This window comes from Primulina eburnea, chromosome 1 (genome assembly GCF_022965805.1).
Source record: "Primulina eburnea isolate SZY01 chromosome 1, ASM2296580v1, whole genome shotgun sequence".
Lineage (NCBI taxonomy): Eukaryota > Viridiplantae > Streptophyta > Magnoliopsida > Lamiales > Gesneriaceae > Primulina > Primulina eburnea.
The window spans coordinates 5,406,493-5,434,078 of NC_133101.1; the positions used below are offsets into that span (position 1 = coordinate 5,406,493).

Sequence of the window (27,586 nt, forward strand, 5' to 3'; positions counted from 1 at the left end):
TTTGAATAACAGAATATTTTAAATTAAAACTAACGTTCAACAGAAGCAATGGAAACAAATGCAGAATTTATTGTGACCCACCAATTCGTGTAGCTGCTATATTCATGTAACACCAAAAACATTGCACAAACATGAATCTACAAAAATTTAAACGGAAATTGCTGCAATCCTAGTGAAAGAATATCTTGAATCCAATGCACAAGGAAATAACAAAAACCAAAAAACACCAAAAAAGGATCCTCTATACAGCCATCAAAGAAATCATTCCGTTCTGCAAATACTACTTCGCCTACAGACAAATTATGCAGTTCTTGCGACTGAGGAATCGCTCCCAATCAACCGCCCAGCTTATCGAAAAACGATTCAATCAAAGTCTTTCCATTCACAATTTTTGTTGTTCCCACGATCACGTCATATGCCATTCCTTCCTGCAGAAAGTTTTATCAAGATGCAAAGTTCGTAAATGCAATTATATGGTGGCGTCGAAAGTGGTCCCAGGGCAAAGTTGAAGTGAATAATACATGGATTAATGTATGGTGGAAGATCACGGGTGTACCTGGGAACTAAGGAAACGAAGGGCAGAAATCTCAGCAAATGTCACTCCACCAATGAAAACTACAAGGACTAAAGAGCGTCTCCCATCTGCAAGTCTGAAATATTGCAAATTGAAAGATTACATTAAAAAGAAAAAGACAGGCATCTTCAACTCTACAAGGAGCACAAAGTAGTCAACAGTTGGTATTTGAAGACAGCCTTATGATATAGAGTGCCACTGCTTGGTGGATAACATGAGACATGGAAGATGGTAAGGTTCGCACCGACAAACTTAATTTTCGAGACAATTGATGTAGTCAGTGGTCTAGATGCCGCCTTCATGCTCATTTTAACCACCAATTTTGTTGGTCAGTTTATTTTGGAGATTCTATCTCAACTCAGCAATTGGCAAGACCAAGTCCAAGAATGCATAGAAATTGTCATTTCTAGCAAATGGAACACAAGGGAAAAGGATGCAAGTCTTTTGTTACGACCATCACAATGATTTTCTCACTTTAGTCATTGACTCCTTACTTTGGTAGGGAGAAACAGCCAAGTATATAAGAAGGACTAGGCAGAGGAGTTATGAGAGAAGGTCGCACTAAGTGTAACATCGTTGCTATTTATTTTGAAAACAGTGACCAAGCTGTGAAGATAGACGATTTTCTCTGGCTTCAACCAGAAATCAAATAAAGAGAATGTGATTGTGACCGATACAGAACAGTCTTCAAACTGGATTTCAATAATTTAAGATTTACAAGTAACACAGTTGATTCTAAACATTAAGATTGCAGATGAGCTTGATTTTCTTTTTTGGTGTGGAGAGAGTTAGAAGCAGACACATAAAACTGAGAAATTAGAGATAAGTACTTCTCTGAAGTGTTTAGAGATCCTGGCAGCGTGTCATAAGAGGGGATGCTAGCAAATCGACCCTGTAGACAAATTTCACATCAGTATAATTCAATACTTTGTAGTGTTATATGAAGGGTATAAAATAACTGACTTTCTTCATTTCTGAGTGTGGCCCAGGCAACAGCTTTAATATTTCTTCAATGGGACGCCTACAAAACAAATTTACCACCATATGGTAGCCTTAAAATATGTTCTTCAGTTGCAAAATGTCAATTAAAATTTCGATAAATACTAATTATTCTAAAAGGCTTCAAAAAGTACATGGTTGAGAGTTGAGACTCTGGGCAGAAGATTGCAAAAAGCAAAATTAAGGACTGGACCCTGAATGTTGGACTTAAATTCACAGACGAAGTCATCACTAAAAATGAATTAAGTAGCCTTCATATTACAATCCAATCTAATGATTTGAAACAGAACTGTGTCAATGCAAATACATTCCACTCATATGTCATCTTCATTTCTTAACAGCATATTTACACATGCCCGATGTTTTTAATGTGTAAAATGTAAATGTTGGAAGTTTTACACACAGGAGGTAATTCATCTGCCAGAACAAGTTATTTTAATAGGAACACAGCACAGACTTTCTCATACTCGAGCAGCAAAGTAGAAGGCATCCCTAAGACAACCTAATGTAAATACTATAAATTTAACATCATGCAGGCCCAGTTTCTCCCCAAGAAACGAAATAGACCCAAATAGTTTATTTGCTTCAGAAAATCTATTTATGTCATTACTGTTGTCCTCCAGTCAGCTACTCACCAGGCTTATGGAAAACTAATCAGGATAAACTATACATTTACAAAATATGGACCAATTGTAGAAAATAAAAATCATATATCTTCACTGGTTACCCAATTTGTTATCTGGCACATGAAATAGTGAAACATAACGTTTTGCCCTCGTCAACATATCTTATTTATCAGCAGACACAGGAGAGATGAAAAGCTTAATGACATAACCAAAATAAGGAAATGACCACATCCAGCATAATTAACGAGGCATCTGACATTCATAGTGTCCATGCATTAGAATAACAAAACAATTTGGAAGTGATCTCACCATCCAGATCGTATCGCCTGCTGGACCAGTCGAATGCTGAGAGGCGCATATCCAGAGAAGACATAGGATATGTCATTGGGACTGACAAGGACAAGAATGGTTAGACAAAAGCATAATAGGGAGAGAGGGGTAGGGGAGAGAGAGAAATCACAATATTGTGCAGTTCAAGTCCTGCTCATAAACAAAATTCGCATTCACATCATACATTCAGTTAAAAATATATGAGGAAGGCTGTTACATTGAGTGTTGATTTCAATAACAATTGGTTAACCCCGTTAGAAGCCAAAAGTAGTTTGTCACAAGCACTTTTTATATCAAACATAATCAAGAAACAAGAACACAACTACAACATATGGACAGAACTGAGACATATGCGTAATTTAGAAGTTTAGGCCCCATGTGTTGACGAAAAATGCTTGTTGACATGTAGAACAAAGTAAAATGTGTGTTGCTCTCTACGAAGTTCTGCATAATCCTCGGTACAAAAGCAGAACATTGCTGGTTTTCTCCACTACACAACCAACTTTACCGACAACATATTTCAAGTGTTGGTGTTGGTGAAAATGCCAAAAGAAACCTTATGAACAGAAAGAGAAGTACTTTGCAGTATCTGTGTCCTCAACCACAAGTTGCAAAGCACGTTTGATTGTCAACCAGTTGCTTTTTGAGTCCTGCAAGATGAACAAAAAACTAATATTATTGTCGAATAAGATATTGTTTGGTTTGACTTGGTGGAGTATACAATGGAATGCAACTTTAACCTGTTTCTTGAACAGCCCTGCTTTTTCCAAGTTATTAAGTGTAGCAATATGTTCAAAACCATAGCTATGAAGAAATTCCTTCCTGAACCAGGAAAGCGAAGGTCAATCAAGATTTAAAAAATTTCTGAATCCAACTAAGTCAAAAAAGATCGTATAAAAAAATTCCACTTGCCTCAAGTAGTCAAAATTCCTTTTCGGCAATCCCGAATTTGTAATGGATAACAAGATAAGAAGACGTAGCACATTAATTAGGGGCTCTTGCTTATGAATCATTTCTTCAATATAATCAAAGCATCTGCACCATAAACAAAGTTTAATCACACTCAAGTCAAATAGAGCACATAGAAAATATTTATAACAGTTTTGATTAGGCTTATGGATGAAATTTTGTAACAAATATAGAAATATAGAATTGCCCATCAGATTGATTGTTGGCATATATACGATAAAGATAGAAGTCTGTTTACATATTAAAACTCCTAGATCAACAAGAAAACATCACAATAAAAAAATTTAACATTATTAGTGAGATCCTAAATACATTTACCAAGTACGTGTAAGTATTACGGACTAGGATGATATCCTTTCCAACTTTCCCGTTAATCTGAAGCATATATTATTTTAAATTTCAAATTTGGACAAAGAGTTAAAACTCAAATGACAAGTTTGCCTTGGATTCGAATTCTCCATAGGTTACATGCTCTTTCCATACTCTCGTGAGCACCAACTTCATGTGGTTGCTTCAGAAAATCCTTTACTAATTACATTCACAGGAAAATTTACGTTCAAGCCACTATTTTCATGCATTAGACAAAATGGAGGCAATGAACTGTAAGTTGTAACACGGGACATATCAGAAATGGAAACAGAATTTTGAGGTGTATGGTGCTCCAACAGCGCCATGATTTTACACTTTTTTCTTCTTAAAATCTTTGTGGCTCTAACACCATGAAACCAAGTGTAGAATGTAGGAGAAGTATGAGTTATCGATTTATTTTTTAAAAGAAAATGTTAAAGATATAAACTTATTATAGGCTGAGATGCCTAAATCTACAAGTAAACAAATCGATCAAAGCCTTCCACAATTAGGAAAGAACTAATTAAGCTTAAATAATCAAAAGATTCGAAATTAGAATTATATACCTCTTAACAAGATCACATACACAATCCTAAACATATAAACCCAGGCAAACTAAAAGCACAATAACCATTGAGACCATAAAAGAATGTCACAATGCACGTCAACAGTGAAAAATAACTGGAAATCAGGCTACCAACACTTTCTTTCATAAGTGGAAGATATTGTTAAGTCCCACGTGATTAAAGACAAAAATCATTGTAGCATGATCATTGTGACAATAAAAGAAAACCATCATAATCTTATAAACATGCATCTGACAACAAAACAGATTTAATAACTGCCTTTTGCCATTTTGGTATCCAGATGTAACCTTGGGGGAGTTGAAAATTGAATCATATACTGAGACTTCAATAACAAAATTTTTTTTGGAAACAACGAATGGAAAACTTATTTTGGTCTAGCGATCAATTGTAAGACTTTATTACCAGAGAACCTTAATATGAGGACAACATAAAAAGTTTCTATTACTGAAAGAACGTTGAGTAGGTGCTGGTTAAGTTATCAACTTGTGATGATGCAAAAGAGGTGGCCTACTTGTTCTCTTTGCTCGAGTTGGCGTGTTGTGTCGTCAAGAGGTGGAGACCCTGAACCATATTTTTATTCATTGCCTTTTCATGAAACGCCTTTGGTTCAGAACATTGCAGGAGTTGGGTCTAGTTTGGTGGGAGAGGAATAGAAGGATTTTTTATAATATAGAATAAATTGTTTGAAGAATGTTGAGATAAGATTAAGATTTTGGCAAGGACTTTAAGACATTCTCAGTTTTAGATTTAGTTAGGGATTGTAGTTTCATATGTTGTTAATATGATCCGAGCTTTTGTTGTTTAGTGTGCGGACCTTTTGTCCATTTTTCGTAATTATTGTTTTTATTATATAATATATTACTGTTTCCTTAAAAAAAAAACGTTGAGTAGCATTAATAATTCTATATCCAGAACATCGGTACTCGTTATAAAGGAGAAATGTGATCCCTTCAAACTCAAAAGTGTTTTCTTTCGGCATCTGGCTAGAAAGAAATAGAAGAATCTTTGAAGATGTGGAAGACATTGCAGAAGAGTGTTGGGAGAATTTTCAGAGTTTATCAACACTAGATCTTTTAAGGGATTGGACTTATGTTTACTGTTAATTTTGAATTCTACATTTGCTTTTAGTGGACCACTAGTCCACTTCATGTAATTGAAAAATTATTTCAAATTAATATAAGTAAGTTTCTTATCAAAAAAAAAAGTGTTTTCCTTCACTTTCAAATGAAACAAAGAAGCATAAACAATATACTGTGATTGACAGATTTGAGTCAACTCAGTATTAATCTAACATGCCTAGACTAGGGAGATCAATGCACCAGTTGATTATTTAGTCATTTGAGTCACGGTCAGTTTTAACCAATTCAATCATTTGCCACCCTCAAAACTAAAAGAACATATGAAAAAAGATCAATTCCACACTTCTCATTAATGAATAAACGACAGTTTCTAAAGTTCAAACATACATATCAAAGCTCTGGGCCTCCACAAGAGTTTGTTCCATATCAAGTTTCCCAAGAAATAAAGGTTTCGAAGTAAATCTAGACAAATGCTGAGCTAGATTGATGTGCCTCTGAAAGGATAAAGGATAGCATATTAGTACTTCACACAAAAAAAAATGAAATTATGCAAATTAAAGAAACTCACAGTCATTTCTGGCAATGAGTTGAGCTTCTTCACAAAATCCTTCAATTCAGAGACCGTCTGAGTCTGTAAATATGGAAGACATTTAGGACATTCACGATAAAGTGGGATTCCATCATACATCGATAAGCAAATTTTTAAAATTTTATTTGCATGGCACATACTCTTTAAGGCATTACCTGACGATGGACATTTAAAATTTTCAAACATCAATTTTAAAGAAGGTAAAATCTGTTTTAGAAAATTCCGTTTTCCAATTTTTTAGTAAAACTTCACTAATCAACACCAATTCAAAGGATCACATAATATCGAGAAGGGATCATGAATCATGTGACATGCACAAGAAACAGGATAATTACGCTGGATGGTTTTATTTCATGAACCGTAATCAATATTTCAGGAAGTTCTCCAATTTTGAAAAGTGATCTTTAACTCAGTACAGAACAATATAACCATGCTTTGAGGGGCACTCATTATGGCATTTAACCTTCATTTGGCCAATCCAACTTCATCATTTTTAGCTCTGTTAATGAAATTCATAACACTTCCAAGGATAACAAAGTGATTGTGATATAAGATATACCAGTTGAGAAGGTATTTCGACAAAAGACAAGATCAAGTAGCATGTTTTTTAGATGACTTACAGTGGTCGATATCTCAGTATAATCCTGCTTCATGGATGTTGCTTTTTGACGTAGAACCTGTAACATGCTGCAACTAGCAATTAATTAAACCAGTTTCAAAAGAAAAACAGAACTGTAATGCACGAAAAAGAATAACTGCATGCAATTGTCATGACCTAAAGCATAAATGGATCAACCTGCACAACAACTTCAAAATTCAGATCACGTATCTCTTTGAACAACTTGTCACTGCAGTTAAGATGAACGATTGGTCAACATAACAGAAGAGCCGGAAAAAATACTGTCATGGGTACTTCGTACACCCACTTAAGTATAGCCACAGAAAAGGAGTAAATCCTCTTATCATGAATAGGTTACCTAGAGTTTAGGGGAACCTTAATCTTCTTCCCTTCTTGCTGAATGCCCATAATGGGAGCATCTAGCTCCACAGCACCATTATTGATACCAAGAAGCTGCATGAAACCCATGAGAGCTAGATTATAAACACAAAATGAGCAAAAATAGAGAAGTACTTCTATTATCAGCTCACAGAAAAGTGAGTAGTGGCAGGCCATGCTTCTTAAACACAGCCAGCACACCATTACATTGCTCATCACAGACTAGCAAGATAAAGGACATAGGGTAATCTGACAAAAGGATCTTCACATTGGACAAGGCATTAAAATTTTCAGATAGCCTCTGCAGATAAAAAAATCATGTATATTTTCAAATGATATTTAGCGATGGATCACACCCCTATAGGACAAGCAGACCCACATATAAAACATATTTCATCAAAGAAAGACTAATCTTCACGTGACAGGCTGAATTGCACGAATTATTTGGGACAGTGTTGAAGAAACGTGGATTTTTTTCTTTAATCTTGATATTACCTCATCTAGTAATCCCTCATATGTCAGTTGTGAACACATTGGTGTGACCATATCCACCTACAAGAAAGAGATAACCCCAAAACAGAAAAATTAATATATTCTATGTCGCGTATCAATACGACTATTTTCAGGGAGCGTAAGCAAGATTACTCACTCAGAAAATAATATAGATCAGGTTTGAGATTGAAATTCAAAATCGGAACAAGATTCATAATAAAGATAGAAGATATAAGCCTACTTCAGCTAAACAAGAGATTATATGGTATCGCCCAGCCAACCTCCTGCCAAATTTTTAAAGAATAATATAAAGAGGAGGCATTTATGAGAGGGATAAAGAGAGTTGAAGCAACAAACTCCCAGGTTGGATCGCATTAATTCCAACCATAGAATTCTTATTCAGCATCATGACCTAAAATTTAAGAATAAAACCATAAAGAGGATGAATGAGATGGGACACAAAGTTTTGTTTCCTAGAAGTATTTCTAGGGGAGGGGGAATGGCAAAGGAAAAATGATTGCAAGAAAATGAAAGATCTCAGTATTGTTGGAGAATCCAAGAATGTTCCAGGCCAAGCAGCTCCTGTTCCCCAACTCTTTTACCATTAATATACAAACCAGCTCTCAAGAGCAATCCAACAGAAGATCATAAAAGGGAATCTTAATTTGCATAGGATGTGCTTTCTCACTCATGGGGGAGTACTCAACGTGATAACCATCCAAATTCAGCCGAATTGCATAATACATAGACAAAGGCATCAAGAGAACATCAATACAAACATGTTAGAGAATAGAGCTAATAAGAGAACAAATTGCACAACAGGAAACATTTTAGTTTTCGAATAATAACACATGAACTTCGGAATGAAAAACGGGATGATGGGAAACTCAAGGGTCTGAACCTAGGTCACTATATCTCTCAAAGATTATTGACTAAAATTAAAAAACCGATAAGTTTTGACAATGTTATTACTTCTTTTTAGTTAGACAAGGGATTGATAAAACTAAGACATTTTTTTCGATAGGATACGAAATTATATTATATTAGTAAAAGCTTATAAATTACGAAGGGCAGACAAGTGATCCGCGCAAAAAATTGTAAAACCCGGGATCATGTTAACAACATATATGACTCCAATCTCCGTATAGATCTGAAACTGAAAATATTTTAAACTCCTTGTGGTTCCAGATCCAGCTTGGTGCCCAAAATTTAATTTTTTTTCCAGCAATCTTCAAGTAAGCCTACTTGATTGTCAAAAATCCTCCTATTTATCTCCAACAAAACTAACAAACAAATATAATGAACTATCACTGCTTAGAAAATTCTACCCTCATGTCTAGGTCGTGACCAAGACTGCTGCGTAAATCACTCGTAGTTCTTGTGGATACCCAAACCAGTCCCAACTCTTCTTTGAACCAGAGACAGCTCGTAAAAGGGCAATGAACGAGGAAATGGTCTTGAGTTTCAACCTGTTGCCAACAAAGCACACGCCAACTCGAACAAAGGGAACATCATTTGCTTCATCTCGCAAGTTGGTAATTTTCCGAACATTGCAATATACGAGAACACTTGAACCTTATATGGGATCGGCGTTTTCCAAATGATATGATAAGAGGAAAGAAGTGAAAAATGGTATCCAGGAAAAAAGACTAGAAGAAAGATTTAACTGAAAAGATCTCTGAAAGAGTCCCAACCCCAAAATCTAATATTTGCAGTTTCTTCAATCAAACTAACCCTATCCAAGGACCCTAGCAAAACAATCAAAATGTTCACTTCTTCATCCCTCAAATCCCAATGAATATGCAAATTTCAAGAAAGAAAGTAAGAGTTGGATTAAGGTTCAGACTGAAAAAAGTGGGACATAGGCTGATTATGAGCCGTAGAAATATGAAATAATGATGGATATGAATCCTCCTGATAAGAGAAATCCCCCCACCATCTGTTTTCCCAAAACCTAATCTTATTATTCATTATAATCACAACACTCACTGATTGAAGAAAAGCCAGAAAAATCCTAGAAATAAATTTTCAAGAACTCCTAAAAGTTTCACTCCATGCTAGACCCGCATCTCACCCATTATCCTATAGTTGCATCTGCTAACAACAATCTTCTTCCATAACGACTCCCTCTCACAGGAGAATCTTCATCACCATATACCAAGTAAAGCCATATTCCTTAGACAAATGTTACCAATAACGTGGCCCGATGGCTCTTTCGATCTGCATACATAGTCTTAAGGTATCAAATGACAATGTTGATCCCCGTCAGATACATCATACAAAAAATCTCTCAAAATCTTTTCCATGGCATCAGCTACTCCCCGAGGAATCCTAAATAAAGACATGAAGTACATTGACAAAATATTTAGCACTACTGAGATCAAAGTAATCTACCCCTTTCAAAAAAAAAATCTCCCAACTTGCTAACCTATACCTTAAATTTTACGTCTTTTAATTCTTTTGAGGCCATTTCTCACAGCCTGATATTTACATGTGTTGATTACAATACAACCTTGTTATATTGCCTCGGAATCCATACCCATAATTAGCACGTCAATTAGATGCGATAATAATGACTAAGATCCATCATTAGGAAAAAAATATTGTCAAAATGTCATCAAATTATAAAAAACAAGTCCTCAAGTGAACCTAGAACAAAAGCATAAAAATACCAAATAGCAAGTCAAATCTAGCAGATGAGATACCGCGCACAAACACAACCAAGGGACATAACCACGTAACCATGCTCTCAAACGCTCGTGTCTTACATTGTATGGATAAGATGCTCCAAATGGCAAGTATGTTGCTCTCGAGTCACACATAAAACACTCTTGCAACTGGACAAGATGCCTATGAGTCACTAACCAGAATTGGTCACAATAGTAAATATCGCCTAAACCAATTCAAAGACATTGGCACAAAGCACGGTGGTTTGGGCCCTGATCCAAATGTCAGATACATACCTGAATTTTTTTTTTTGATAAGAAACTAGATATTACTAATAATTAAAGTTTTACAAAACAAGCGGATGAGTAATCCGCACGGGGACTAGTAACACAACTTATACATGTATGAACCTTGAATTTTTTAAATGCAAGCCTTGATAACACTTGATCCCTGTCAAGGACTACTTAGTCTGCTTTGATTTGATATGATATACCGGTATTGGTAAGCCATGGGCTAGAGCACTATAATACTATTTTTGTATCAGCTATTGGTGGATGTGGTCAGCGATCGACTTTTACATTGTGCCAACAGGTCAGAATGTACTCTTGGGGATATCCACTATCCACTGATTCTATTGAACAGTGACTTGACCATTCACATACTCGATACACCTTGAACTATGATGGTGTGAACTTTATCTAATACAACTTGACCGGATTGCATCATTTGCAATAATGCACAATCATGCACTTTTGGTTACGTTATTACTGCCATGCTTTACTATTCACATGTATGATTGTCCTGCTTCAATGGAACATGTTCCGACTTGGAGGAGAAGCATAAAGAACAAGGAATGTAGTTCAGTATAATGTTGCGAGGATTTAGCTTTTGGGCATGCACTGGGCAACAAAATCTCCAAAAAAAACACTCGAGATCAACTAGATGGGATATAAATCTATAAGATTCGAACTTGTGACCTCACACGCTAATACAATATTAGAAATTACTTGCCCCAAAATCAAACAATAGTTTTGTATTTAATATTATTTATAATGCCAAATATTCCCAAGTTACAAAAGTCAAATTGCTTTCAATACAGCAGAACCTTGATGATGAACTTATATATAAGTACATACTTCCCTCTTATAGTGCTTTCATTATTCTCTATATCTCAAAAAAGATGCAGACCTAAAATCCTGTTTCCTGCAACCTACTTTTTTTCCAACGCCAAATTTACAAATAACCGAGAACCATGAGCCCTAATTTATCATTGACATTTATTCTCATAATGAAAAACTGACCATAAACAATCAGCTTGTAAAATTCACATACTACTGTTCGTCTGAAGAAAATATTCCAGAAATGGATCAACATAAACAAGAAGGTACCAAGGTATACCTCTCTATCAAGAAGAATAAGAGTATTTATTTCAGGAATTCCAGCCTGTGAAAAAACATAATCAATAATGTGAATACATTAGGTAGGTTTAGAACATTCACAAGCATAAATAGTATTTATATATTTTTTAAGATGTAAATTTACATCTGATGTATCCACGGGTTCTTCAGCTTGCATGCGATTCAAAATATCAGCAACGCGTGTGGAGGCCTTCCCTTTAGCCCTAACATTGGGTATTACTCCAAAAGAGAACTGCATCATCATCCAACACGGAATCATCGAAAAGCTAACAGATACAAGGAAGCAGAACATATTGGAATTCAAAACATATTTTGACAGCAACATGAAATCCAATCAAAACATGATTGTAGGATTAAGTGAACAGGACCAACAGGTTTCACCACTGTTAACGAAATTTTACAACCTCAAAACTGATTATACCTCCATACTGTGAATCGCTTTTGCAATATGCCAGAGAGAGGTTGCATCTCCATCCACCAAATATTCCTGTCAGGCAGATCCACTCACCCTTAGACAAAATCAACTGAAGAATTAAGAAATATCATACGGTATTAAATATTTCCACTAAAATTCCTAAAACACTCTAAAGCATGTTTACCTTATTAGCAAGGTCGAGCTCAAATGATAATATGTCCTCATCCAGAGGAATCAGATATAAAGGACACTCCCCGATACTCAACAATTCATATACTTTTTCCTCCTCAAGTATCTGCACAACCAATGTAATCACATTTAAATCAACACTAACCAACTAATTTTTCCATTTTATTGATTTCTTTAAGCAATCTGTTCGTACCTTCTCACAGGCAACTGCACGACGAGGAACAAAGTAAAGAAAATATTCCCTGTGAATCCCTTTTGATGTATCGTTATGAATGTGTGAGCAAATGAATTTAATCAAGTCAAGCTGAGATCGAACAATGTAGATAACTTTAATCAATTCTGTCTGAATTGGCTCAGCTGTCAGATACCGCAGTTCTTCAGCTCCATTATCCTGATAATAGGTAGAGAGATTTTTCCTTAGTGATTTTATCACTTCAAAATTAGCCAACGAAACATCAGTAATCTAATATTTATGCCACCATACATAGCTGCGAGGGTTCATTTCTGTATGTACCCCAACAATTTATTTCACAAGCACCACAATTGAAATGCCGAATATCATAACACCCCAACAGAGATAAATAAATTTGGTAAAATAAAACAACACTAGGAAGCAAAGATGGTCAATTACCTTCAGTTCTGCTGTTTGTACAATGAGAGAGATCGATCCACTAAGCTTCGGATCAATCACCAAACACTTCTTTCCTCGTATCTACAATAAATCAAAATCATATTTTGGGCAAACTACCATATCAAATTAGTATGCAAATATCTCCAGAAAATTTGCAATTATTATCCACGCGATGATTGAAAGTTTACATTTTTAACGATGTTTAGCAGCTCATTCTTAGCCTTGCTTCTGCATTTCACGATCAAGAAAACAAAAAATGAGCCATTTTTTCCACGATAATCGAACATGATGCAGAATTTCGCATAAGAAATTCATCGATTGTACCTTATGGAGTTGAGATTGATTGGCGCGTTATCGAGGTTCGGAATCTGAGACATTATCTCACACTCGACCTTCTCAAACTAGTCTCCTTTTTGCTAATTTTTATGGGTTTTTGCTTGAAATGTCGATTTAGGTCTTATATAATAAAAATAAATTTCGATTTCCAATTTTTTTTTTTTACCTAAATTCGAATATTTATTACTTGATGATCAAATTTATATATAATGTAATAGCTTTAAACGTATTAAATATATAAAATTCAAGTATTACGTGATAAATTTATACTTTATAATCAAATATTTGTCGTTTTACAAAAATATATCATAAACAATAACATTATAACTCTAATATTTTAAATCATACAACAAAGAAAGCGTTACACGACTTAATTATATAAGGGATGTTATGTTTTTGCACAATTGATAAATAAATAAGAAACTAAAAATGAAATTTGTATTCTATAATTGACTCGGAAAATATTTTTATTTTTTTCTTATTAAAAATTTAAAAACCAATAAATATTCATGCTCAAAATTTTTATATTTTTTAAATAAAAGAGACATATTTTGTGATGGTCCCCATAAATTTACCATTAAATTAATTTTGGTTTTTGCAAATTTTACTCTCATTAAGGCTATCTTTTAAAAATTAATATAACATTATATAAAAATAATATCAATTTTATTTATTTATCTTGTGAGCCCGCCAAATTATAATATCGTCATAATTAATCTTAGTAGCGGAAGCATTTGAATAATTAATTTAATTAAAACAAACATGTTTAACATGACAAATCTTACCATATATATAATAAGGTACAATTTCAAACTAGATATATAGCACACAAGATACATCTATAATAATTTTCATCTTTCTAGTTCCTCTAGTTCATGCTCCGGTATTCCGTTGTCTGGCATCTACAATAATAGAATGAATAATAGATGTTGAGTTTTTTAGGACTTAATGTGGATATAAATTTGGCTTACTTATTATAACAATTCGAATTATAATGTAATGGTATAATAATTCAATATGATGTATCATGAAAGGAAAAATAGTAAAACGCTATAATTCATGTGAAGTAAATAATAATACAATTCATTATAGCACTTTTCCTCACGCTCTCAAATAAGATCCCTACAGTCGATCATTTACGAGCCAATATGAACTTACATTTCCAATCTGAAGCTGCGATGCTTGCTGAACTCAATTTACGATACGATGACCCTTCCAATTAATAAGTATTCATTCATTCATTTACAGTAGTCCAACAATGATATGAACCAATAACATTTTCGCAATATCGAGCATGCATTACAATATGATCAACACAAGGTCATATTCAAATACCAGGTCAAATGTCAAAAGACTATATAGAAAGAATTTTGGTAGTAAAACCTCACCTTTCAACCTATATGATGACTTGATTTATTACTCTATTACTTCAGTATTTCCTATTGTCATAAATTTTGTGATACTTATATATCATTAAGGCTATTAGATAATTGACTTTGTCTAAGTTCAAACTTTTGTTATAATTAAGTTTAAACATAATTAGAAATTTACAATAAAAAAAATTCTGAAATTTTAATATGTGAATTTTGTTGATTTCTATAACTTTTATATATAAAAATTCCTTGAAATTCCCATCCGATTCTGCTTAGTAATCATGAGGTTTTGATCACCGAAAGCTGTTACATAAGACAACTTTTTGGGCAGTGTCCTAGATTTGTATAAATGAGGCAACATGATGAACAACTCTTCTTTTACACATGAGCCAAAAATAACACGTAAGGTACTAGACATCAAATCAGCTCTTAAATAATTCAAAACCCTATATGATAAACTTTGTTTTTCATAAAAAAAAATCATAATAAATCGTATACTAGTAAAAAACTTCTGAAATTTGGACCCAAAACCTAAAATTAGTGCGTAAACCTTCACTCATAGCCAAATTTTAAAAACAAAGTGGCACGTGGAGAACATGTGCCGCCTTGTTAGGGCATGGTTGCGTTCCCGCGACCACGTGCGGTCGGGATCTTTAGGTTAGAACCGTCATGAAACGTTCAACAACTTTTATTGAATGTGTTTCGAAAATTCTAGCATAAAGAGTTTTTAGGTAAAAGAATAGTGGTATGTATTTTTTTCAGAATTTTTAGATAAAGACTTTGATTTTTGGATGAATTTCTTCTTCTGTTCACCCACTTAATTTCACTCATTTGTCGTTACACCACCTTACTTTTCAGATATTGAATACATGAAATTATGTTGTTTCTATGGTTTGGAGTGTATAAACAGTAATATTTCGGAGTTTTGATTAGTACCAAGTGTCTTAACATTTCCTTAAATATATTTATTATTTTTATTATTAATCTTTTTTAGTTTTAGTTTTTTTTGAATAATTTTAGTTTTAATGTTTGAATATATATATATATATATATATATATATATATATATATATGTATATATATGCATGTAATTAAATGACTCTTTACCCTTAAACATATGACACACTTTTTAATGATTCGAGCACGTGTATCACGTGATGTGGGGTGTTACATTTGTATTGATGTGTGAAATTTTTAGTCATCGTTTCCTTGAATAAATTATATTTTTGTACTATGTTTTTTAAATTAATTTTTTCGTGTTCTTCGTAAAATCATATAAGGAAATGCCTAATATATTTGTTAAAATTTATAATTTATATCTCGAGAATTTTTTTAACCAAAAATTAAACAATAATTTTGGTTATTTAATTACATAATTTTGAAGGACAAAACTAAAAGAGTGAGTCTCATGTGAGACCGTCTCACGGATCATAATCTGTGAGACGGGTCAACCCTACCCATATCCACAATAAAAAGTAATATTATTAGCATAAAAAGTAATACTTTTTCATGGGTGACCCAAATAAGAGATCCGTCTCACAAATACGACTCGTGAGACCGTCTCATATAAGTTTTTGCCAAACTAAAATTGATAATAATAATAATAATAATAATAATAATAATATAGGACTATTCAATACATACATTATTAAAATTGACATTTTACCTATAATATAGATTATTATAATAACAATAAATATATAAATATATGTATATATTTTTTCACGATGACTAACGCATATCATACTTATATTATTTATATTTTATATAACTATTGACTAATAAAAAATATATAAATTTTATAACAAAAAAAACATTTTTATTTTTTATGACAGTGAGTAGAGCAGACGGCTGAGTCTGGAAACTTGTTGAAGACAGGACGCCCATAACGGAACCAATCCTTTTCCTTTTCCCCACTCTCACCATTCTGATACCCGCTCCGTATACATGGCGGCCTCCATTCGCCTTCGCCGTATCGGCGCGCTCGCCGCCGTCGCCGGAGGTGCTTATTACACCATCATCACCAACCCTTCAGTTGCCTCCAGCGACCGCGGCACTAGGGGTGCTACCCCAGCATTTGCCGATTTAAAGCAGAAGATCGCCGACCCATTCGCCGCCATCCCCTCACGTGCCGTCCAGGAGGCAGCTTTGATTGGATCAAGCACCGCTAACCCCCTCGACATCCTCGTAGTAGGCGGCGGCGCCACCGGCTGCGGCGTCGCGCTGGATGCCGCGACGCGTGGTCTACGCGTTGGCCTTGTTGAGCGTGAGGATTTCTCATCGGGAACCTCCTCGAGGTCTACTAAACTCATCCATGGAGGTCAGCATATTTTTGTTATGCATAAATTTTCTGCTGTTGATTGAATTGTACTTTGGGTTTTGAGAGTTGTACAATTTTAGGGCCTGGTGTAAGGTGGAGCGCCATTAATACCATTTTTTGTGCTATCACGTAGTATATGTGACTGTGGATAGAGTTATTCCTTCTCTGCTTGCTTCACGTGAATAAAGATCAAAGCTTTAGTTTACCACACAATAATTTTGTGATTCTGATAGCATTTAGTAACAACGAAGAGGGATTCTTAGTAAAAATATATCCATTTTATATCTATAAGAATTAAGGTAATAGAAAGGTGATCGAATTCTTACTCCAGTCAATAGGTATATGACGTAAGTTCATAGTTTTGTTTATTTTTACCGTGGACTAAAAGATTTCGGAGAGTCCTAGATGCTCTTATTTGATTATACATGGGAAACATTTGAGTTTGGAACCTGTGAAATGAGTTTGGAACCTGTGAAAGGAGGAACTTGTACTAAATAAAAATATTGCTGCGTACTGAGGCCAACTATGATTTTTTCTATGTGAGTTGTGGAAGTATTTTTAGTCATTTTCTAGATTTTATGATCCATCTTGATGCAAATAAGAATTTCTGTTGTCATATTTTTAACTATTGATTTCATTTGACGTTGAGACAACCTTTTGATATCATCTTCCCGGTTTTATCCGTAATGACTTGGACACTGACCTTCAAGACCTTATTACTGGAATCTATTCTTGTAAAAATTGGAGATGTGATTTTTAAATGCAGTCAAAAGTTAATATATATTCTTTAATTTGTTTGTAAACGTTTTTAGGAAGTGTAGGATTCTACTTTTATTCCTTGAAATGGTTTTTGTTTTATGTACTTATTTATCGTAATTCTTATGGTTTTTATTTGTGCAGTCTTTGATGCATGGTGCTGATTTTTAAAAATAATCATTTCAGGAGTTCGTTATCTGGAGAAAGCTGTTTTTAACTTAGATTACGGGCAGTTGAAGCTGGTTTTCCATGCCCTTGAGGAGCGTAAGCAAGTTATTGACAATGCTCCCCACCTGTGCAATGCTTTGCCATGTATGACGCCGTGTTTTAGCTGGTTCGAGGTGATTTACTACTGGATGGGTTTAAAAATGTATGATCTGGTTGCTGGCAGACGCTTACTCCACTTGTCAAGGTACTATTCGGCAAATGAGTCTACTGAACTCTTTCCCACTTTAGCAACAAAGGGAAAAGATCGGAGCTTGAAAGGAACTGTGGTTTATTATGATGGACAGATGAATGACTCGCGCTTAAATGTTTCATTGGCATGCACAGCTTCATTAGCAGGTGCGGCTGTCCTTAATCACGCAGAAGTGATATCCTTTCTTACGGATGATGGTACTGGGCGGATAATAGGTGCTCGGATAAGAAATAATTTATCAGGTAAAAGCACTTCTAAGACAATATCATGTCTGATCATTAGTAGTACTGCTGTGAAGAAATAGTTTCTTCTTGTAATACCCTGATTTTTTATGTCAGTTGTGGTTCCAATCTAGTTGAAACATTTCTTTGTGCAGGCAAAGAGTTTGAGACATATGCAAAAGTTATTGTTAATGCGGCTGGTCCATTTTGTGATTCGGTGAGGACAATGGCGAACAAAGAAGCTAAGCCAATGATCTGTCCCAGCAGCGGTGTCCACATCGTGCTTCCTGATTATTATTCCCCGGAAGGAATGGGTTTGATTGTTCCTAAAACTAAGGATGGTCGTGTTGTTTTCATGCTTCCATGGCTAGGGAGAACAGTTGCTGGCACCACCGACTCAAACACCGATATTACAATGTTACCGGAACCACATGAGGATGAGATTCAATTCATATTAGATGCTATATCTGATTATCTTAATGTTAAGGTTTGTCAAGTTCTTGTAATCATTAATTGGTTTATTATTTTACCTTCTGTTGTTTCCTTTATTAATCCTTTTTTTCAGTATCCGTCTCTGCCACTTTGTACTTGTGTACTACAAGATGCACTTCTATGTGGAAGATTCTGTTTAGGTTAGCTTTTGCACAATATTCTAATACCATGTTTAAGGTTTGACATTGTTATGAATCATGGATATATTTTAGGATTGAATTTGATACTGTTAAGGTTTTTTTTATATTATGTCACTATGATTTATTTATAGGAAAAGTTTCTTACCATATTTATGTCAAAATGTTGTCAAGACTCAAGAGTATAGCTTGACATATCTATTCAAAGATGTTTTAGTTGCATTCTAAACTAAGAAAGGTAGTCAAGAGTTTTAGCCATTCGTATATTTCTCGTGGATTAGGATTTATTGCGAAACCATGCAAATCCTATTTTATGTTGTATTTTCTCGTCACCGTATTTGAATTTCTGCTATTTAAAATTTAACATGTTATTCGGACAAGGCCCCAGTCTAGGTTTTTCTGTCTTGTCTTTTAGAAAATAAAATCCATGCCAAAAGACAAATCTGAGTTATGTTCATATACAGTAACCATATTGTGAACTGCAACACACTTTTAACTATTTATTATGACCATCTGGCTAGCACAATTGCAGATTGAACTGCCTGTTTTTTTACTATCTATCTGTCTGATCTCTATGCATACCTCTTATTGTGGGCACAGTCTTACTGCTCAACAGCTTCCTTTATCTGCTCTGTATTTATCTGATTCTGAAGATGACATTGTTCTAGATTTTTCAAGAGGTTCTTTTGTGATTCAAGTTGAAAACATATTAAAGATTTCTATGTTAGACTTGAGGGGGAGCACTAGAAATTAAAGTATATGTTCTAGTATTAGATTCAACATTATTAAGATTATGATATATTTTAATTGTATTTTGTTGTCATTTGGTATAGAAAAGATTTTCGACTATTGATATCTAGATTTTGGCGAAATGTCAATATTAGTCTTGTATGTATTTGGTTTGACATTTTCATTGTTGTTTGTTTCGTTGAATTATAGCCGTGTAAGTATGTTCCAACTATGAATTTTAATCCTCATCAAAATCATGTAATTAAATTACTGATATCATTGTTAAACTTTTATTTACGTGATTTGAAAATCCCTTGTGACATACACATGTTTTTAACAATGCAATTATAGAAATTTAACAATTATATTAATCATTTAGCTACATGATTTTGGCGAGATGAACTAAAGTCGATTGACGTAACATGGTTACATAACTATAATTGATTCAACAAAAATAAAGAACTAAAAATGTTACATGACTAAAATTAACACTTGTCATTGAAATTTTCATCTATATAAGAAGCTGCTAATTGTACAATAAACTAAGAGACGTTATTTAGAGTTTTAGCCATCTTTCCCCCCTTTGTTTCTCGTTCATATCATTTTTAGATCATGTAACATATACTTTTATAATTTATGCTAACTTTTCTTGAGCATTTAGGTACGGAGGATGGATGTTTTATCAGCGTGGAGTGGCATTCGACCATTGGCTACCGATCCTAGAGCTAAAAACACGGAGAACATTTCCAGAGATCATGTCGTGTGTGAAGATTTTCCCGGTTTAGTTACAATTACAGGTGGGAAGTGGACGACATATAGAAGGTAAAGCTAATTCGATGATATAAACTAACTCAAACTTTCATAGTTTTTCCCCTTTTAATGACCGAAAAGAATTTGCATGTCTTTCTAGGTACTTAATGAAGAGAAATATCCAAGTCCTGGTCTTCTTTATTATTTCATTGACGTGTAATTGAATTTTTAAAAAAACTTGTACAAAAAAAAAAAGAAATACGAAGAACTAGAGAGAATACTTATTTATCCACCAGAGCTGCTGGTTGGTTCTTTCATCTTTGGACTTAGTTTTGGTGTAACAGCTATATGTCAATTTGTCGTCAGTTTTTAAGGATTTCACTATTGGACGATGAACCCATTTCATGTGGTGGGATTTTTGAAGTTCAGTTTTAAGAACTTTTATCCTAGCAGCTTAGTGCTTAATGTAATACTTTGCAGTATGGCAGAGGATGCCGTGGACACAGCCATAGATTCTGGAAAGTTGAGCCCAACAAGCAAATGCATGACCTACAACCTACAGCTTATAGGTAGTGATGGATGGGATCCTGCGTCTTTCACTATACTAGCACAACAATATACACGTATGAAGAAGTCATATGGTGGGAAAATTGTTCCTGGTGCAATGGACACCGCTGTTGCAAAGCATTTATCACATGCTTATGGAACTCTGGCTGAACGAGTCGCCATCATCGCTCAGGCAAGTCTTGCTCTAATTTTTATTTTGTACTCTGCTCCCTTATTTGGTATATGTATATATATACATATCTTTCTTCGTGATTCTGGTTTGGTTATTGTTGTGACGAGATTGGACGTGCTTATTTTGGTTTTCAGAATGAAAATCTGGGAAAAAGGCTTGCTCATGGATACCCAATCCTGGAAGCGGAGGTCGCTTACTGTGCCAGGCACGAGTACTGTGAGTCAGCGGTGGACTTCATCGCCAGAAGGTCACGCCTTGCTTTTCTGGACACAGATGCTGCCAGGAGGGCAGTGCCTCGGATCGTTCAAATACTTGCCGCTGAACATGGCTGGGATAAGTCGAGGCAAAAGCAGGAACTGCACCAGACTAAAGAATTCCTGGAAACTTTCAAGTCGTCTAGAAATGCTCAATTTTATGATGGGAAACACAACTAATTCCACACTTGGTAAACTTTTTTTTGCAATCCACGCCGTTGAATCATAGATACGCCGGTACTCTCCCCTCATGCAAATTCATCGAGTTATCATTACCGAATGAGCTCTTTGTTTGGTGTATCATATGCCAGGATACATTTTTTCTGCCTTCTTTTTACTGCAAAAGTGCTCTAGTTTCTCCACTTTTTTTTTCTGGATGGTGTTGAATAGTTTGCTACAATACAACAAAAGCCATGTATAACTTGCAAAACAAATATTTTAAAAACTCGAATAATGTTCTTGATGAGAATAAAATTTCAGATTTCAATTTTTTATGAACTGTTGAGAGTTTTTTACGAACATAATTTAACTAGATTGTGCATTTTATGAAGTTGAAGCATCCAAATGAATAGTTTTTTTGTTTAAATGAACGTAAATTCATTTAGAAGGTAAAAGCTTAGGTACAAGTACACTGGGCATACTCAAGATACACTGGGCATACCCAAGATCAATACCCAAGATCAATGTATAAAATGGAAACATCATACAATATACCCTAAGCATCAAAGTAATTCAACATAATCACTAGTAATGTGTATTAGTCAATGAAGAAGTCATTATATCCATAGCTTCCGGTACACATCGGTATGTAAGTATCTGTATTTTCCGCACAATGACGTCAACGTTCGGGCTCTCATCTTCGAACATTACCCTATTTCGCAGGTTCCAGACATGATAAATCATAGCCGCCATAGCCGTGAATCTCATCCTTGCTAGCATGGAGCTCCCTCTATAAGTTCTCCTAAATGCACGAAGGATAGTTGATGGCGATCCCAGTAAGCTTCCTCATTCCAAGCCATCTTCTAATTTCATCCCAACCAAGAATTGTAATACGGCATTGAAAAAATAAATGAAGATTAGATTCGTCTTCCTGCAAACAAAGAACGCATTTACTATCTTGAAGATGCCCCAATCTGTCTCTAGTGAGTAGTTTTCTGTGAGCCAACAGCCACAACACAAATCGGTGCTTGGGGAGAATGTAGTGTTTTGATAAAAGTGATTTCCATGGCCAATTTCCATTTTTCTGTGCGAAGAATTCATAAGCACGTGATACTCCTCCCTTATTGTGAAACCAAGAATCCAGCTGTGCAGCAGCCGTCTCTTTGGAGCCATACTTGCATATCAACTCATCCCGAATCTCAATAATCCCTTTAATCAAACAAATTGCTCTTTGTGCCAATGCCAATTCCATACTCCCCCGAAGCAGCTGTACACATGATTGACCCATCTTATCCAAAGGCTGTCTTGTTTAGAATGTATTTTCCATAACGTTTTTGCAAGCAAAGCACGGTTCCACATTTTCAAGTTTTTCAACCCAAGCCCTCCATCCATCAACGGTTTGCACAACTCTTGCCAAGCAATTGGAGGGTGTTTAGTCGGCCAAATGAATTTGCGACAAATTGAGTCCACTGTATTAATAACAGAATTCGGTATTGGGAAGATTGACATCCAAAAACACTCAATTCCTTGAATAACAGATCGAATCAATTCAACTTTGCCTGCATTTGATAACAATAAATAAGGTAATAGTAGGTTTTTTGTGCCATAGTTTCACAGTTTTTTATCTGTGAGACGAGTTAATTTTGCTCATATTTACAATAGAAAATAATATTTTTTCATATGACTCGAATATGAGATATGTCTCACAAAATTGACTCGTTAGACTGTTTCACAGAAGTTTTTGTGAATAAGTATTGATATATTTTGATTCATATTTTTTCACTTTTTTTTTTTTGAATTATATTTTGATTCATATTTTTTCCTTTTTATTAACTATCCCGAAAATTTCTGACATTTTTCAATATAATTGTTGCATATTATTAAAATAATTTATCGTATTTGAAAATGTTTTGCCTTATTAAATATTACATTTGCAGATTATCTGATCTGTTATTGAGGCCATCTCCAAAACACCATTTTATATATCTCCAATAGCGCGGCCCCCTTCCTCCAGCGACCCCTGCGCCAATTTGGCCAAGGGGTATTCTTTTTTTTTAAAAAATTAATTTTTAAATTTTTTATTTATATTTATTATGAATATTTGTATTTAAATTATAAATAGTATTAAAATAATAATATAATTTTTTATTATTTTAACAATTAGATATTTGAATTAATATTTTAAAACTAATTTGTTTTTGTGATTTTTAATTAATATAATTTAACACAAATACAAAAAATTAATATAACAATACAATTCATAAGTAAAATAAAAATAATATTTCGAGAATATTCTTTTTTGTGCAAGATTTGAAGTAAATATGTTGGAGATGCAGCTATCCCCGAGTGGCACCTCCGTGCACGCATGGTAGTACCTCTGAATCTCCTGCGGAGAAGACAAAGTAAACCTGTCATAGAACGCGCCATACACTGAACTTCCAACCACTCCCACAATCTAACCCAAAGCTGTGTAGAAGTTGTACACTCAAAGAAAACATGCCGTGCAATTTCATTTACAGTACCACAAAGACCACAAGACTTGTCTAGGATATAGGGTTGTCTGTCCTTTGTCAAGCACTTCCCATGAGCAAAAATCCAAAGGGGGAAACGGTGTTTAGGTAAGATGTGTGATCTCCATAAAAATGGTTTCCACGGCCATCTACCTGCCCCTGGTAAGAAACTCCTGTAGGCTTCCGACAAACCCCTCGTCGTACCAAACCAAATCGACAATCTAGCCACCACCGCATCCCAACACCCCTCACGAGCCAAAAGCTCATCACGGATCTCCACGAGCTTCTTAATGAGAACTGTGGGGACCCGGGCTCTAACTCTATTCTTTTGGGATTTAATTGGATCTTTGTTCGAAAATGTGGGTCAAAATTTTGCTTTTAATTTTAATTCAAATGTATTAACTAAAGCATAACATATCTCGATAGAAATTAAACAACGTAATGTACATACAAGTCTGTTCGTACAACATACACTAGTGTTCACATGACAACTACAAACATAAGTAGTACAAGTGCCATAAGAAACCACTAGTAATCTGCAATGCCCGAGATCTCCACGCTATCATCATCTCTCATCTAGCTCGTGACCCCGATCCTGTCCCACCTGTTGCCATGCACACATACAGACACGACAACAGCCGGATAACTCCGGTGAGAACATATCCCAGTATAAAACATGGATGCATGCAATGTAATAAATCATGTACAAATGCATAACATAAATCAAGTAACATGAATATACATCTAAACATGTAGTAGAATACAAATCTGTATTCAACAATTCAAATCTTGACTCGACTCTTTTCTAATCTAGGGATCCCGGTGTGAATAAGACGGTCTGTCACCTACCCAACCACTCGGGGCAACGGTACGTCTTATTCCTAGACTTCGGTCAACTCTGTATCGAGGGTCTACACATATAGCAAATCTGCTCCTATGCGACGATACACCGAAACGTCTAGTTTTGGCAAGTCTGCCAATCTCTCCTATCTCAGGACTCGAATATAAATCAATAAACAAGGCATTACATAATCAATGTAATAACAATCTAGTATGTGATTTAGGGAAACTCGTATCAAATCTGAATCGAGTTGTGCAATCCCGTGACCACATGAATTATACCTTTCTGGTCGCACTGTCTGTCGAGATCTCGAATAAAATGTCAAACCTGTCACCTCCAATCTGAAATGGCAATGTGTAGACACACAATATCAATTCTCAACTCAATTCAGCTCATATACAATTCAATAATCAATCTCGATACAACTTTGACGGCGTAACGGCGTGATTCTCGGTACCGGTCAACTCAATCTCAACAAAACAATAGCCACAACTCATCATCTTCATAATATACTTATCAAAACACAATATAACATGCTCAATTCTTCCAATCAATATCGATATACATGCTGGAAATTCGAACGTATAGCATATGGTATCTGAAAATCAATCCGGTAACGTTTCTACAATGCTCATCCTATCAAGAACACATTTCTCAACTCAAAACATAATTTCCCCAACATATGGATTTCGAACCATGCTTAAAATAATCGAAGCTTACATCCTTAAATAACTCTTGTTGCAAGGATCACAAATCTTACCTCGGATTACAAGTCGGATGGCTAATTCGCGCACAATCACAACTTTAAGATCACAAGGAATGAAAACTCTCCCTTGCAAGCTCTCGGTCTGAGGTTTCTGAATAAGGATGATGAGTCATGTTACAAACATATATATATACCATGCCAAGTGTCAAGACAAGAAACAAAGGTGGCACTTCGCATGCAACACCGCGGGTGCGGTATCTTAAGAGCGCGGGTGCGCTATGCTCACGGCGAGTTCATCCAAAAATGTAGTACCTAGACCGCGGGTGCGGTCCTTACATGACCGCGGGGTGCGGTCACGCTAACACCGCGGGTGCGGTGTCTGTTCGCAAAATTCCACAAATTTCTGTCACCTACACCGCGGGGGCGGTAGTCTAAGCACCGCAGGTGCAGTGTGGCTTCGGCCATGCCTTCAAAATTCTCATTTAAATGTCATGTATTCTTACCTCTATGAGTCTAGCATCAATGGAAACTGATAATTCTCGAGCCTTACATTTCTCCCCCTCTTAGACAAGAGTTCGTCCTCGAACTCATAAGCAAGTAATCATGCAATTATATACAAAACTGTAAAGTCACAATGGGAAGAAAGACTCACATCATAAGAATAACTCGGGATGCCTCTGTCTCATCTCAGACTCTGTCTCCCAAGTTGCTTCCTCGATGCCATGACGACTCCATTGAATCTTCACTAACGGAATAGTCTTCGTCCTGAGCTTCTTTTTTTTCCGATCAAGAATCTGCATCGGTCTTTCAACGTAGCTCAAGGTCTGATCCAGCTCGGCTTCGTCAGGTTGAATGACATGAGAATCATCCGGCATATATTTGCGCAACATCGATACATGAAAAACATCATGTATACCGGATAGTGAAGGAGGAAGAGCAAGTCTGTAAGCTCGATCGCCAATCTTTTCAAGAATCTCATACGGACCGACGTATCTAGGAGACAACTTTCCTCGCTTGCCAAATCTGACAACGCCTCTGAAAGGTGAAATCTTCAAAAATACTCTGTCTCCCTGTTCGAATACTAACGGTCTACGTCTAATATTGGCGTACTTCGCTTGCCTATCCTGTGCCGTCTTCATTCGTTTCTGAATGATCTTCACTTTTTCTGTCATCTCACGAATCATATCAGGCCCTAACTCTGGTACCTCAGAAATATCATCCCAGTACAACGGAGATCTGCACTTCTTTCCGTATAAAGCTTCGAACGGTGCCATCTCTATGCTCGTCTGATAGCTGTTGTTGTATGAAAACTCACACAATGGCAATGAATCTTGCCAACTAGTACCAAAATCTAGTACTACAGCTCTCAGCATATCCTCTAAAGTCTGGATAGTCCGCTCTGACTGTCCGTCCGTCTGGGGATGATAAGCAGTGCTCAGGTGTAAAGTCGTACCCAAAGCCTGCTGCAAGCTGTGCCAAAAGTGAGAAGTGAATCGTGGATCACGATCTGATACGATCGACTTCGGCACACCATGCAATCTGACGACCTCTTTGACATACAACTCTGCCATCTGATCATGTCGATAAGTCATCCTGTACGGAATAAAGCACGCTGATTTGGTCAGTCTGTCTATCACAACCCAAATCGCGTCACAGCCCCGCGAAGATCGAGGTAACTTCGTCACGAAGTCCATGGAAATGTGGTCCCATTTCCATTCAGGAACAGACAAACTCTGAAGTAAACCTCCGGACTTCTTTCTCTCTGCCTTCACCTGCTGGCAATTCAGGCACTTAGACACAAATTCTGCAATGTCTGTCTTCATCTGCTTCCACCAGAATTGTGTCTTCAAGTCGTTATACATCTTCCTGCCACCAGGATGAATGCTGAACCGACTACAGTGTGCTTCCGACATGATCTGTCGTCTCAAATCTGAA

General features: G+C 35.6%; 2 protein-coding genes across 3 annotated transcripts; one reads left to right on the plus strand and one right to left on the minus strand.

Annotated features, from left to right (window-relative positions):
* Positions 1–49: 49 nt before the first annotated feature.
* Positions 50–13,358, minus strand: LOC140823821 (vacuolar protein-sorting-associated protein 33 homolog). 2 transcript variants are annotated; one of them, XM_073185338.1, is made up of 22 exons: positions 13,235–13,358; positions 13,099–13,138; positions 12,911–12,991; positions 12,473–12,670; positions 12,275–12,385; positions 12,097–12,162; positions 11,800–11,907; positions 11,656–11,700; positions 7,594–7,650; positions 7,079–7,173; positions 6,898–6,949; positions 6,722–6,778; positions 6,081–6,143; positions 5,900–6,006; positions 3,442–3,564; positions 3,270–3,351; positions 3,109–3,179; positions 2,509–2,589; positions 1,538–1,595; positions 1,405–1,466; positions 557–650; positions 50–428 (listed from the first exon to the last, which is right to left on the minus strand). In XM_073185338.1, exons 1-22 carry the CDS (start codon positions 13,285–13,287, stop codon positions 336–338), a joined length of 1,797 nt encoding a protein of 598 aa, XP_073041439.1. In that variant the 5' UTR covers positions 13,288–13,358; the 3' UTR covers positions 50–335. The 2 variants fall into 2 exon arrangements, with proteins under 2 accessions (XP_073041439.1, XP_073041432.1); XM_073185331.1 differs by having other exon boundaries at positions 3,270–3,347; positions 3,438–3,564.
* Positions 13,359–16,459: 3,101 nt separating this feature from the next.
* On the plus strand, positions 16,460–21,927 carry LOC140823833 (glycerol-3-phosphate dehydrogenase SDP6, mitochondrial). Its single transcript, XM_073185348.1, has 6 exons — positions 16,460–16,939; positions 17,882–18,355; positions 18,490–18,821; positions 20,354–20,514; positions 20,923–21,181; positions 21,316–21,927. The coding sequence occupies exons 1-6, from the start codon at positions 16,567–16,569 to the stop codon at positions 21,613–21,615; spliced, it is 1,899 nt and encodes a 632-aa protein (XP_073041449.1). The 5' UTR covers positions 16,460–16,566; the 3' UTR covers positions 21,616–21,927.
* Positions 21,928–27,586: the final 5,659 nt, after the last annotated feature.